Genomic DNA, 14818 nt, shown 5'->3' with positions numbered 1-14818 from the left:
CCGGGCTGGCCCGAGTCTTCTGCAGAGGCTAGCCCACCACTGAGCCCTTCTGTACACACATGTCCCCTCCGGTCATCCACAGGACAGCACAACCTGACCACACCATCCCTCCTCAAGCCCTCCCACGGCTGCCAAGGCCTTCATCCTGTCACTCAAGGCTTTGATGACCCAGCTTTCCACATGTTGCTTATCACACACCACTAATTCACACTCAGCTTCACTCCCAATATCCCAAACCACCTACAGCCCTGGGTTCACTGTGGCCTCTCAATGCTCCGCCCTCACTGTACACACTAGCTATTCCCTCTCCTGGAACATCTCACTTTACCCCGTCCAGCCAGCGAAATCTCCACTGAACTTGAAGCTCCATGCAAGAAGCACAGCAGACCAGATTGAGCGCCCTTTCTTGGCACACAGGTCTGACCCAGGAAGTAGCCTGTTCTGTGACCACTGGGCATGAGCTCTAACCTCCTAACAGGCTGTGGCTCCTGGAAGACACACCCTGCAGCGTCCGTGACCCGGTCACTGCCCTCCCACACCATCCTCCCTGTCCCTCTCCTTCCCCGAGCTTACCCATCCACACTTTCAGCTTTTCCTGCCATGCTTTGTTTTCAAGTTCTTCCCAGGCAGGTGCAAGTTTGACCTGCCAGTCCCCTTCACCTCTTTAAATCCCACTGTCCTCATCAATAAATTGGGGTTAGGAGTGGGTTGGCCACAGGATGTGTCATCAAGCCATGCATCAAACTGACCAGGTGCACACCTCCTGCAGCAACCCCTCCCCCCACACAAACACCTGCCTGCACTGTCCCCAGGAAAGGAGGCTGAAGGCGCAGACTGGGGCCACACAGGGTGATGAAAGCAAGCTTGCTGGTTGCTCCAGGGCCCATTTGAAACCCTAGTGCCCCAGAACTTACCTGCCAGCAACTGGGCACGGGAGTCCCTGCCAGTGGCCCTGGGTATGCAGTACCTGCCCTCTACCTGCCGTCCGGTCTCCACTTTGCCTTGGGTTTCTGCCCTGGCCAGGGGTCCCCTGCCCAAGTGCGTCCGACCGTCTAACTGCCCCTTCCTGACACCGAGTGTGTGCCCATCCTTCTTAACATGTGTCTGGGTGGCAGCCCTTCCCTGTCCCCGTCTGTCAGTGTGTCGCTCTCTGTACACGCCTGTCTGTCCTCCCCGCTCCTGTCTGGCTGGCTGGCTGGCGCGGGCTGTAGCTCACCGCCTGCCCGCCCCGCCTGCCGCCGTGTGGGTGTCAGGCTGGCTGTGCGCAGAGGGGCGCGGCTCGACCCTCCCCCTCGCCCGCGGCCCCGGGTTCGCCGATGACCCCAGCCGTGGCGCAGCAGCGCTGAACCCAGGAGCCAAACGGCCACCGCCGCCGCCGAGGGAGCCCGAGCCTGGTGACGGTGGCGTGAGCAGTGGCTCGGGGACAACAGGCGCCCGGGCAGGGCTGCCGCAGGGCAGGGTCGGGCCGGGCCCGGGTGCCCGGAAAACCTCCACCGCCGCCGCTTGGTCCCGGGCTCGCGGGCGGCCGGTGCGCTCGGCCCCGCCTCGCCTCGCCTCTCCGCCCCGCCCCGCCCCTGCGCGCCGAGCAGGCCGAGGCGGAGCGGCGCGCCCCCCGCGACGCCCGAGCTCGAGCGCGAGCGCGGCGGCATCCGAGCGGGACCCGGACCTGGAGCTGGAGCCGGAGCCGGAGCCGGAGCCGAAGCGGGGGCCGCAGCGGGGGCCGAAGCTGGAGCCGGCACTGCGGCGCACGGAGCGGAGCGCGGCAGCCCAGCCGAGTAAGGGGTGTGGGGGCCGGGGGCAGCACTGGGGAGGGGGGCCGGCTGCCTTCCCCGCGCTCAGCGGCGGCAGCGGCTGTCGCACAGTCGGGGGCGGCGCGCGGCGCGGCGGGTGGATGCGCGGTCCCGAGCGGCACCGCAGCGCGCTTGGAGTGAAGCGGGATCCCGGGACTCCTGACGGACCCCCGGCCCTGTTCCTGCTCCCACCCCTGCCAGGAGGTCCACCGGGACCCGGCGGGGTAGACACTGCCCCAGAGCCTGCACCTGGGCCTCGGAGAACGGGAGCTGCCCCTGCCGGCTTCGCGGCTCCGACGCGCATTCATCCATCCAGCGGTGGGGTGGGGGAGAGGGTGGGAGATTCGAGACCGTCTTCCCGCCCTAGGTTTGGGGGACCCTGGAGTGTCCCAGCCAGGAAGGGAGCCCAGAGCGCGCTTATGGCTGGAGTAGGAGAGGCAAGGGCCGGGGGTGGCAAGGCGAAGTTTGGGGTTCTGAACCCCTAAGTCAGGAAGTTTGACCTCCGACGGGCGGCTCTCGCGGGCCGCATCCCGGCTTCCATGGCCGCTGCGTCCGCTTCGTAGCGCCCAAGGTGGGAGTGGGAGCGGGAGCATCCCCAGTGCGCCTTCTCCCGCTTTGGGGCCGACTTTATCAGGAGCCTGAGGCGGAGTCCCACCGAGAAGGTGGCGGAGGGCTGTTGCCCGCGCGCGCCGAGCGGCAGTCCCTCTGCCAGGCCGAAGCCGAGCAGTGCGCGCTCCACCGCGGCCGACCCGCGCGGCCCGACCCTTCCTCTCAACCTGGAGCCTAGCTGACCGGCCTGGAGGCCGCCCCTCCCATTTCCACCCCCCCCCCCACTCCAGCATTAAGTGGCCAGACTGGGAAGCTGAGGGCACGAGTGACGATGTGAAAGGCGAGGGTTCCAGGGACTCGGTCTTGATCTACAAGCATCTGTCCTTGGGTGTCCTCAACTGTGGTTGGCAACAGGTGGTCTTGTGTTAGGTGTCCAGCACCAACAGATGCTAGGGGCAGAGTGACTTCCTCTGAAGTAGTGAGGGGTCACACTGCCCCCACTCCAACCCCCAAGGATATCTGCGACTCACCCAGGGCGGCTGGCTACATTGAATTCCAAAGTCACACTCACTCCCTTTTGAGGCCCAACCCCTGCCAAGCTGCCTATCTCACACCTTCTCCCTCCAGGCTGGACTCCTCTGCCTGTGGATCAGGGACATTTGGCCTCCTGGTGCCAGGCAGGGAGTTGGGGGGGGGAGCCTTGGGGCCCCAGCAGGATTACCCCACACACTATTCTGGATCTGTATAAGGGAACCCACACACCTTGCTCCTGTCTGGGCTTTAAGGGCATTGCCAGGATGTCTTGCTGTCACTGTTGGACTGGATGTGCCAGTGCTGAGGGGTTCAGGCAGGCTGCAGGGACAGCAGCCACGAGGATCCCAGCCTGGAGTCCTGGTTGACCGGGACTTGCTCATGCAAGTTACAAGCCAGGAGGCATCTGAAGTGATAATGTTTGGGAGGAGGGCTTGGAGCTTGTGACTGCCTGGGAGAGGAAGACTACAGAGTGGAGCATGGCCCAGTGTCTGGGGAGCATGTGCAATCCTTGGGATGGCAGGGAAGGTGTGGGCAACAGGAGCACTGGTGGGAGGAAAGCAAAGTCCAGCTTGTGGGCGCTCGTGTTGGTCCCTGTCTACCTGTGGCCCAGCTTAGCACCAAAGGGCATGGGTGAGTAGTTTCCAAGGGGGAACCATGGTCATGTGGCTCCAAGGGGAGCTAGTGAGGCAGCAGAATGGGCTGCCTCTTGCAGCGCCTGCTGTTCCTCTTGCTCTCACTCTGTAGTGGGAGGAAGCCCCAGTGACCCATCAGTGTGTCACGGTCCTACATCAGGTAATCCCAGTCCCACATCTTCCCAAAGGAATGCGTCAAGGATGACCAGCTTTGTGTCTACCAGGTCACATTGCATGCCTACAGCAGCCCAGAGGGAATACCCTGCGATGTGGGCACGGCCCTTGGGAGTTGCTGTCAGCAGATGTTGGGCCTGGAGCCAGGGTGTGGGGGCAGTTCTTGCCTCTTGCCCCTGCTACGTGCATAGGGTGCAGGGCAGGAAGTTGTTGGCCTCCCAAGGGTTGTTGGCACTTTGGGTGGGAAGTGAGGACAGAGGAGGGTCGCAGTTGGGGGCGGAATAGGATGCCTGGGTGACTGCAGGTGGTCCTGAGCAGATCCCTGCCTTTGCAAGATGGTTTTTTACCTTTCAAAGCCTTTGTTTATGCTCAAACACAGGACTAACAGTTAACGTGCCTCACAGACAGTTGTGGGACCCAGAAGGCAGGAGCCAGGGGCCTCTGCCATGGCCCTGTTGTGTCTGGGTTTCATGAACACACATCACACACATGAGCGTTCTCTCTCTGAATCCCGCTGGCAGCTCCCGGTCAGCCATCGGCCAGCTGTGCCATCCGATGTCCCCGTTGTAAGAGTGACTGCACTGAGGTTCCCAGGGGTGAGGCCCACGGAACTCCGCAAGGGGCAGACCAGCTCCTACATCACTGTCACTCATGGGGGTTGGAGATGTGTTGGTAGAATTGATGGCCCCATGTTACTCGGGTGACATATTATGTCTCAGGAAAGAACACGAGTGCTGGTGGTCAGCAAGGGGCAGGGCTGTTAAAAGTGCCTTCAGTCTGTCCAATCATCCAGCTGAATTTTATCAGGCTGATTCAAAGAGCAGCCCTTCTTGCTCGTGGCCCAGCCCTCTGCAGGCTGCTGTGCCGTGCTCACTGCCCACACGGCTTCTACACCTGGTCTGTTGTCACCCATAGAAGCAAGCTTCCCACATGTGGGGATGTTTGGCCATTCTATTTGTTGCTCTCCCATCCCCGGGACTTAGAATGATGTCTAGCATTTCCTGCGCTCTGCAATGTTGTGAAGTGTTTTTACAAATGTGAGATCCAGGACTCGGCAGTGTGGCCTAGTGGCTAAGGTCCTCGCCTTGATCCCATGTGGCCGCTAGTTCTAATCCCGGCAGCTCCACTTCCTCTCTGTCTCTCCTCCTCTCAGTACATCTGACTTTGTAATAAAAATAAAATAAATCTTAAAAAATAAATAAAATAAAATAAAAACAAATGTGAGATCCAGGATTATCATGGCCAGGGGTGTAGCAATTGACTGAAAATAAAACCTTAAGGTTCACGCAGAAACCGTTTCCTCAAACGTTAGGCAGATCCAGCTTGCTCCAGCACCAGGAATGATTATGAGGGTCAAGGACAATGGAGATTATTTGTCTAGGACTTTAATGAAGTTTCCTGTCAGAAAGTGCAAAGAAATGTTTGTTTTTTAAATTTTTTTTTCAGAAGGCAATAAAATTAGCTTTAAAAACTTTCAGTGAGTTAAATATCACTGACTTAGTCACCTAATCACTTTATTTTTGCTGGCACCAAAGGTGTTTTGCATATCTTCATTGTAGTGATTTCATTTTCAAATTATAAAAGCGATATGTGTTCATTGTAGAAAATTTGGTAAACTTGTTAAAAACAACATGAAGGACACAAAACTTGTTAATCTCCCCCACCATCCATGATACACAGTAGCTAAACATTCTGTTTTCCTCCTAATCTCCTGCTAGATATGAATACATCCTGTGGGAATTTTTTTTTTCCTTTTACAAAGCACAGATTGTGCTATTAGGCACAGTTCTGTAACCTGGCTATTGTTTTAATGGTTTGGGATTTTTCTTCTTTGTATTATAGCAAAGGCATGTTGTTAGACTTCTCTAAGTGTGGGGTTTCACAGCTGGCCCATAGTCCACTCTAAGTGGATACCATCGTTGCGCAGCCTGTTCTCCATGACTGGGGTGCAGCGCTCATGTGTGTCTCCTCTGGCATTTGCTGAACCCTCACTCGGGCCTCACTACACCCCTAGTCATGACCTGTGGCAGGTGTTATGCAGATGGCTCATTCATACAGCCAGGAAATCCAGCCTTCTGCAGGGGAGTTGGGGAGAGGATGCTGCTGATTCCAGAGAGGGCTGTTCCTGGCGAATTGAAGCACCATGGAGCCCTGGCTTGCTCCTGAACTGCCCTGCCGTGCCCAAGAGAGCCGCAGGTGGCCACAGGCTATGCAGAATCAGCAGACCTACTGGCCCAGGCTGTCTGACATGCAGGAGGCCTTTGCTAACAGCAGAGCCGAATCACCGGCTTACAAACCTAAGCACCTCGTGCCCCTTGCTTTGCTGCTGTTTCTCTCTTCCTCCACCACAGCTGAGTTCCTTCGTCCCTCCGTTCCATCACAGGGCATTTGGAAGCAAGTCCCCAGCCAAGTTCCAGCCTCAGTAATTGTTCCTGTAACAGGACAAGAGCTTGTTGTCACTCCTGGACCTAGCCTGGGCCTCAGGGAGGCTGGTATGGCTCTTGCCAGCTGGGTGCAGCCCCCTGAAGGACCTGGCATTTGTGCCTTCTTTCTGGCTCTGCACACCCAATAGTCTGTGGTGCCCTGGTGAGATGACATCCTGTGTGCCAGGCACTGAGGCAGGTGCCAAGGGCGTTGTAATTGTTTGGCCTGTCTAAACTGAAGTTGACTCTCTTCCCATCTCCAAGTCACCAAGGCAGACACAGGAAGTCACCCTCACCCTCTGCATCTGATCCAGCTCTCCCCCCAAACCTGCCCAGTATGCCACAGGTCCTTGGCTCTCTCTGCTGCCTCTGCTAGAATTCTCTTCCTCGGGGATCTGCCCACCTGGCTAGCTCTGGTCCCTGCTGACCTGTCACCCCCTCGCCCAAGGCCTTCCGCAGTGCCCTGGCTGAATGTGAAGTCCCCACTGCACACCCCATATGCGCAGCTCTGGCAGGAAACTCTGTGAGCTCAGGTGTTTCATGGTCAGGTTCATTGCCATCTTCCCTGTATCCCAGATCTGGCCTACCAGGGACACCTGGCCCAGTAAGCACAGCCTTTCCCCACCCCAACCCCCACTTTTACAGCATCAGTGCTGTCCCTCTGGACCCCATCACCTCTGACACACTGGTTCCCAGGCCCCACTGCCTGTTGCCGCCATGCCGAGCCTAGGGAGAGCATCCTAAAAATGCACACACTGACCACATCACTCCCTGTCTCCAAACCCTAAGTCTCAGAGTTGTCGTCTGTAGAATGGGTCTTTGTGGAGGATCCGGTGAGCTGGCAGCAAGTGACAACAGTGGAGCAGGAGCTGCATGCCCCAGGGAATGCCACCTGGCATCATTCACAAGGCTAGCCACTCCCACAGCTCCTCCCAGTCTGCCATGCTTCAAGGCGAAGCTGACTACTCCTGGGTCCTTCTGTACCTACAAGAGGTCCTAGGCCCTGCATCCCCTGGCATTGTTAGCTGGGCTGTGTGGAGCCATGCTGCTCTGCACAGCCCCACGGGACACAGAGTAGCCATGAAGGGCAGTGAGCTACCTTGGGCATTCAAGCCTGGAGTGCCACCAACTACCCTCAGGTTCCCAGCCAGCCAGTCCAGATGGGAGGGGAGTCACTGGCAGGAAGGTTGAGTTACCAGCAGATGCTGGACTCAGAGAGGCAGGCTGGGCACAAGTGACCTTGGGAGGGGTGAGCACTCCAGGGCCCCACAGCTGGAGTGCCCTGACTCCCAGCAAACCACAGCCTGGGCCCATTTGTGCTGGACCTCATCCACTGTGTCCTGGCAGTAGCTGCGGTCACGAGCAAGGATACCTTGCGCATATGGGGGTGACTTCCATCCAAGTGTTGCTGGTCCCAGCGAAGCTGCATGCAAGCAGAACATCTGCTGAGGGCTGAACAGATTGTGATGATGTGAGGGGAAGGGATTCAGAGACCTCTTCAGTCTATGGTGAGGTCCCCAGGACACACTTGGGGTGCTTGGTGAGGGATATAGGGGTGCTGGGCAATGCTGAGTTTGCCACATGATTCAGGGAACCTGGCTGGTCGGCCTGGTTGTCACCAAGGGTGACAAGTGTCTCGGAGAAGCTCAGCTTCTTCCATGGGCCTCCTCGCCCTTACCATCATGTCCCATGTCTCGCGTCAGGCTGAGGCCAGCTTGCTGCAGGGCTCCGACGTGCCCAGTGTACTCCTCAGTCCCACCCCTGCACAGGTCTGCAGAACCCACACCGCACTCCAGGCTCCCACAAGCCCCCCGAGTTGGGAGAGGTTTGGACCATAGCCTGTCCCGTGCTGCAGAAGCAGCCAGAGTGCCGTACTGTCTGCAGCAGCCAGGGAGGACCTCGCTGGGGAGGATTTGTGATTAGGGCATTGACAGCTCAATGGGAGCTCGCCAGCTGGGAGGAAGCAGCTGCATGTCCAGGAAGCAGGCCAGCAGGTCTGCACAGGGTGTCCCTGGCAATTGTGGAGGGGTGCTGGATGACAGAGGGAGGCCCTCTCACACAGCGCATCCCCTGCCTCTTCTCTGTGACCTTGATCCAACCCTCACCCTGAGCCACAGTGTTCTTATCTACAGAGCCAAAGGACCTGTGGCAGAAATGTTGGTGACAGCCCAGGCACACCCACATGTGTGGCCTGAGTACCCAGGTGGCCTCTGCATAGAGAAGCATGACTGATGCCAAAACACAAGCCCCTCAGCAACCTCCAGCAAACTCCCAGGCTCACCGTGGCAAACCATGTGTCATGCAGGTGCTTCTGCGCCCCTGTCGCAGGAGGCCTCCTCCCTGGGCCCCCAGGGGAGCCACAGCTTTCATCACAGATTCATGGAGGCACTGCAGAGTGACAAAAGGGGTACAGGAAGGAAGGGGCAGGATCCACTTTCCCTATAAGGAAGATCTCTCTGGAGAGGCTGGCACCCTAGGCACACACATGTACACACAAGACACAAGACACAAGACATGCCAACACCCCCACCAACACCAATGCAGGGACATGCACACATGTATTTTGAGAATGTGTGCATGGCAGGCCCCAAGATGTTTCTGAAATTTGCTAGTATGAAATCACTGTTCCCCAAGCAGCCCTCCCTAGCAGGCCTGGGAGAGATCATCTCCCACCCTCACATCCACAGGTCAGAATTCATCCATCAGTTACTATGGAGACCAGGAGTGGATGTATGTGTTGGGGAGGGGGAGAGAGGAGGGACTTCATACCAGGGAAGGAGGGGCAGTGTCGCTGGAGAGAGGGACTCTCCAGGTCACTCTCCCCAGGCCAGGGCTACCTGTGAGACCTTATATCCCTGACACAGGCTAAAGGTGCTTCTCTCTCTTTGCTGCTAAGAATGCTGAAATGCAAAGAGAACAAATGTCTGGCCCAAAGTGACTGCAGGAAGTGGCAGGCAGGGAGAATTCACCTGTTCCGTAGAAACTTGTCACTCATTGATGTTTGCTTGGTCCATGGTCTCTGTCCAAACATGGGACCCCACTTAGAGGGAAATGATGCTTTACTGCAGGGGAGGTCCTCCTCTGCACCTGCCATGGAAAGTGTCCCATCCACCCCGGGGCCAGGGAGCTGCCGGCCCCTGATCTGGCCAGGCCGGGCCCTCCGCCCACCTGCTGCTGCACTGTGAGCGGCGGTCCCTGCCCAGCCAACCATAGGCACAGTGTGGTGCCCAGCAGTCATCCTTGCTGCTCCCTAAGATAGGAAAGCCTTGTTTTCCCCCTCTCCGCAACCCCACTCCACTCCCACAGCCTCATGTTACCAGGGTCCATGTGGGAAAGACTGAACCAATCAGGTTCCTTTTAGAAAATGAAAAGGTTCCTCCTTGTAAATAGAGGTTCAGGGAACTTGGCAAGGCACCCAGATATCTCCCAAGTTCACAGGAAGGGCAGAGATGTTTTCTCTTTGTGGACCCGGCAACTGGAACCCACTTGATCTTGGCCAAAAGGCCAAGTGGCAACATTGTGCTTTGGCGTCAAACAGGCCTGCACTGTAGTTGAAAGCTCTATGACTTTGGACAACTCCCTAACCTCTCTCAGCCTCAGCTTTCTTATTTGTGAAGTGAGAATGAGAAAAGTCCCCTTAGAGTTGTTGGAGTGACCAGACTAATGAGTGAGGTATTGATGAACGTGCTTTCAGAACTAGCTCACCCTCTCTGGGTCTCAGTTTTCCTTTCTGTGAAATGGGGACATTCCAGCCCCAGCCATTCTCAGAGGTTTGGGATGCAAGGGTCCATTGAAGTGATCCAGGATGGCTGACTGGCTCTTTTGGCCCCATGAGTCCTCTAATCCCCACTCAGTGCCCTGTCTTGGAGCCATGTCCCCCTACCACCTGCCACTGGGCCCCACATCCTAGCCTACACACCTCATTCTGCAGGTCTGAGGGCCCACAGTCCTTGCCCTGGCTGGGTACCCACTCTCTACTTCGCCATCCTCACCTCCAGTGGGCAGCAGCTCAGGGCACGTGGGCACCCCCTCATCTGCTTGTTTGAAGTGGAGGGGCTTTACCTGCAGGAATCAGAGCTGTGTGGTGGGCAGGCTGGCTCCGCTGTTTGGCTCCAAGGATTACATGTCCTTCAAGCTCCCCTGCCCCTGTAAGTCTCTCTGAAGCCTCTACCACACGCTGTCTCACTCATGAGCTCTCTTGGGGCCTGGGTGGGGCAGAGCCTAGAACTGGAATTACAGACGGTGGTGCTAGGATATTTGGCCAAAGAACTCCCCAAGGTCTAGACAAGGGTCCTGATGGGTGGTTCAGGTGTGGGACAAGATGCTGCCTAAAATCAAATTCTCACATGAGCCAAGTTATCTGTAGCTGTACCAGAGTTATCAGGGGCAGCATTGACAGCAGCTGTTTTAGTTGGCCGGGAGCAAACACCTGCCAGAAGCCTTGATTTGCTGCTCCACGAGGACGACAATCACAGCACCACCTTGTGAGCTACAGGCAGAGTCCTGTCCTTTCGTCCACCTCCCTCCTACACAGCTCAGCATTTCCCAGGTCTTCAGTAATGGAGAGTGGAAAATGGGGACTTTGGGAGGTGAAATTTGGGGTTCAGCCCCAGGTGCTAATCTTTCCTGCCCTGCTCATTGCAATCAGTTACCTTTGCAGAGACTGAGCCAATAGGAGGAAGGACTTGGGGGCAAGAAGGACCGATGATGGGGCACAGTCCACATTGCATTGTTTCTGTGCCCACGGCAGGCATCACTAGTCAATTGCAGCACTCTTCCCCACTGAGCCTAGATACAACCTCATACCATAAACGCATCAGGCACAACTCAGTGGTCGTTAGCCTGTGCACCAAAACTCTGTCTGCTGTTGGCTGAACTCTGATATTGGTGAGTCAGGATTTAAGGTTTGACTTGTTGTGTCTGATGCCTCACAGCAGGGCACAGATGCAGGGCCAGCAGAGGCCAGCCTGGAGCTGCAGTTGTAAATTTAGGGTCTGTCAGAGCATGTCTGTGACTCAATGCTGGGAAGCTGGGTGAGGTTGCCCAGCGAGAGAGTGCAGGACTGTGGGAACTGAGGGATGTTCCATGCTGGAGCCTCGGGCCATGGCAGGCAGATGACTTCTGGGTATGGAAGTCTTGCCAAGGGAAGCCTGGTTCCCAGGGTTGTTGCCCACAGCATCCCAAGGCCAAATACATGAGGGGAGTAGGAGGTAATGAGGATACTACCTTTTCTGTGCCTTGAGCTACCCTAGGTTTGACATCCAGCACCTGCCTGCCCCTGGCACTATGCCCAGAGGGTTGGGGTAAGGCTGTAGAAGAGAGCAGCTACATGCTTCAAGAGAAGACGGGGGGGCCCGGCGGTGTGGCCTAGTGGCTAAAGTCCTCGCTTTGAACGCCCCAGGATCCCATGTGGGCGCCGGTTCTAATCCCGGCAGCTCCACTTCCCATCCGGCTCCCTGCTTGTGGCCTGGGAAAGCAATCGGGGATGGCCCAATGCATTGGGACCCTGCACCCGTGTGGGAGACCCGGAGGAGGTTCCTGGTTCCTGGCATCGGATTGGCACGTACCGGCCCGTTGCGGCTCACTTGGGGAGTGAAACATCGGATGGAAGATCTTCCTCTCTGTCTTTCCTCCTCTCTGTATATCCGGCTTTCCAATAATAATAAAATCTTTAAAAAAAAAAAAAGAAGACAGAGGGACCCTGGAGGGCAGGCACATGGCCAGGGACGCACCGCCAGAAGCAAGCAGGATTCCAAAGCAGAACCTCTGGTCCTGGCCCAGGGCACCCTGACACCATGCCCTCCCTTTGGGTGCTGGAATCTGCTGCTCAGACTTGTCTCTAGGTTTCTTTTTCCAATATTTTTTGGTTTTTTGTTTTTTTTTTTTTTTTACTTGAAAGTGAAAATTTACAGAGAAATAAACGAGCTAGAGAGAGAGGTCTTCCATCCATTGGTTCACTCCCCACATGGCTGCAATGGCCAGAGCTGAGCTGATCCAAAGCCATGAGCCAGGAGATTCAGAAGAATCTCCCAGAAGAGTCTCCCATGCTGGTGCAGAGAACCAAGGATTTGAACCAGTCTCTGCTGCTCTCCCAGGTCATAAACAGGGAGCTAGATCAGGAAGTAGAGCAAAGGGGCTTAACTGGCATTCAAATGGGATGCTGACACTGTAAGGTGGAAGATTAGCCTGTTGAGCTCCTGTGCTGGTCCCTCTAGTTGATTCTGTGTGCCAACTCCTAAGGGATGTTCCCCTGTACCCTTGACCTCACACTGACTCCACGTCTCGATGTCACCTCCCTCCACAACCCCAGTCTTGCTAGGGAAAACCATTCCAGAGTTTTCCTCTGCCCCTACCCCAGGGCCCTTTCAACCCCTGCATGGCACCTGTGTGCCCCAGGAATGGGGCCCAGGGTGGGCCTTAGGGGAGAGGGAACAGATGGGGCCTCATGCAGTAGCAGCAGTGGGAGCTGGAAGACCAAGTTTGAGAACAGCTGGAGCCCGTGTGCTTTCCTCCCCGAGTCAGCCTCCCGCGGGGTCTCCAGGACTGCTGTGGTGGGGGATGAGCTGGCTGTCTCCTCTCCCAGTGCGGGGTGCTGTCTGGCACACTGGGTGTCAGTCAAGCCCTTCTCAGGAGGCAGGTCAGGGACCAGCCTGTCCAGACTCCACCTCCCCCACGGGGCTGGGCTAAGTCCAGCAGGCAGGCCCTCCCACCTTGCAGAATATTTGTAAGAAATCCTCCACGACCCCCGCAGCTTTAAACCCCAGGTGTGGAAACTGAGTGCAGAGAGGAGCCTAGGCTGTGCCAAGCAGCGTGGGAGTAGCTGACACTTCACCCCTAGACACCCACGAAGGGCTCATTTTGTGCAAAAATGAGCAGATGCCCCGGGAAGGAGCCTGCTAGGACCCAGGGACAGCACAGGCCTCCCTTGAGAGTAAAGCCATGATTGGCCCTGGCTATTTCTCTAAGGGGCAAGGGTAAATGCAGCCAGGCCCCTTCAGACTCTTGTACAAGGTAGCAGACAGACCCCAGACCCCGGGAGCATCTCTGCCCTTCTGGAGCGAGAACTGGGGATATCCTTGCCTGGGGAGAGTCTCAGGGGAATGTACTTTTTAAGAAGAAATAGCCAAACCAGGGAGTGAGTACAGAGGTTTCATCATGAAACACTTGTTATGCCTTTGGTAACTGGAAGCACACGGTGATGAGAATGTATGTCATAAACCATCACCTTGACAGATGGGACACATGAAGTCCGCCTGCTTCCTTCTCTCTGCTTCACCCTTCCTCCCTCCATCACTCTCTCCCTTCCTCCTTCTTTGAAGGCAGATTTACTCATACACCATGCAGTCCAACATGCAGAAGTGTCCAGCTCAATACATTTCCACAAACTCACGTCAAGGAACACCTGATGACCTGCACCCCAACATTCTCCTTGCGTGCCCCTCTCATCACCACCCTTATTTGACAGCATCACTGGAAGCAGTTCCACCACTGTGTTCATTTTGCAGGGAATTATGTGGTCTGTTCTCTTCGGTGCCTGACTCCTTTGGCCTACTTCATGTGGCAGTATTCTACCGTGTTCCCAAGCATCACCTGTAGATCGGGTATTCTCCTCACTACGTAATGCTCTAGGTGCAGATGGACCACCAGGAGCTTATCTAGTCTGCTTTAGTGGGCATTCGCATACTCTTCTGTCTTGAGCGATGAATGGCCTGTGCTGCTGTGAACATTCTGGCCCACTGTGGTCCAGAAGAAGTGTGTGACACTGAAGCTGTTCCCTGTCTTTACCATCCAGTATCATGGCCACTAGCCATATGCCGCTTTCAAGCCCTTGGAGTGTGACCAGTGTAACTTAATTTTTCATTTAAAATCATTTTAATTCAGTTGGATTTCAGTAGCTGCATGTGGCTAATGACCATTTCCAGGGGAAATACAGCTGTAGCAGCTGGCTAACAGATAGATACCTTTCTGTTGGAAAATGCCCCCCTCTGGGAGTGGCATCTCTGGATTGCAGGGTAATCCTGTAATCACTAGAATTAGGCATGAATCACTAGAGCAAAACAGTCCTCAAACACATGTGCGCCAATTGTGCATCTACTGCAATGCATGACGGTTCTTGAACCAGCCCTGGGTGATGCCTGAAGTTTTCGTTTTCATCATTCTAGTAGGCAGCAGAAATTATAAATTGTGTTTTTCAGTTGAGTTTTTTGCTAAGTAGTTTAACACCTTAGAAGTCCTCTTGTGAATCGACTGTTCAAGTCTTTTGCCCATTTTTAGTTATTTACTTGAAAAACAGACAGAGGTCTTCTGTCTACTCCCCCACATGATCACAACAGCCAGAGACTGGGCCAGGCTCCAGGTGAGAAGCAGAAACTCCATCCAGGTCTGTCATGTGAGTGACAAGGACCAAGGTAACTGAGCTACCACCTGCTGGCTCCCAGGGTGCACACATCAGCAGGTGGCTGGGATCAGAAATGAAGCCGAGACTCAAACCCAGACCCTCCAGCGTGGGATATGGACGTCCAAACTGCATCTTAACCATAGTGCTAAGTGCCCTCCCCCTTGCCTGTTTTTTCTGTTGGCTTCTTTTATAACTGACTTCTAGGAGTTCTTTATACATTGTAAATGTGAATTCTCTGTTCGATATATCATTGCAAAAATCTTTTCTGTGAACTGCGTTGGGACTCTCCTAATTGCCTCTTGGGATAAATGGACAGTC

The 14818-nt window shown here is 55.7% G+C and overlaps 1 protein-coding gene across 1 annotated transcript in view; it reads left to right on the top strand.

Moving 5' to 3' along the window:
- The window catches only part of BEAN1 (brain expressed associated with NEDD4 1), a 43427-nt gene that overhangs the window by 9497 nt on the left and 19112 nt on the right, over positions 1 to 14818 (top strand). Inside the window, exon 3 of the mRNA XM_058674838.1 lies at positions 1140 to 1775. Coding sequence (XP_058530821.1) covers positions 1140 to 1775 — 636 coding nt within the window. The remainder of the gene's footprint in view (positions 1 to 1139; positions 1776 to 14818) is intronic.

This window comes from Ochotona princeps, chromosome 16 (genome assembly GCF_030435755.1).
Source record: "Ochotona princeps isolate mOchPri1 chromosome 16, mOchPri1.hap1, whole genome shotgun sequence".
NCBI classification, from domain to species: domain Eukaryota; kingdom Metazoa; phylum Chordata; class Mammalia; order Lagomorpha; family Ochotonidae; genus Ochotona; species Ochotona princeps.
This window is presented reverse-complemented; position numbering and strand designations above follow the sequence as displayed.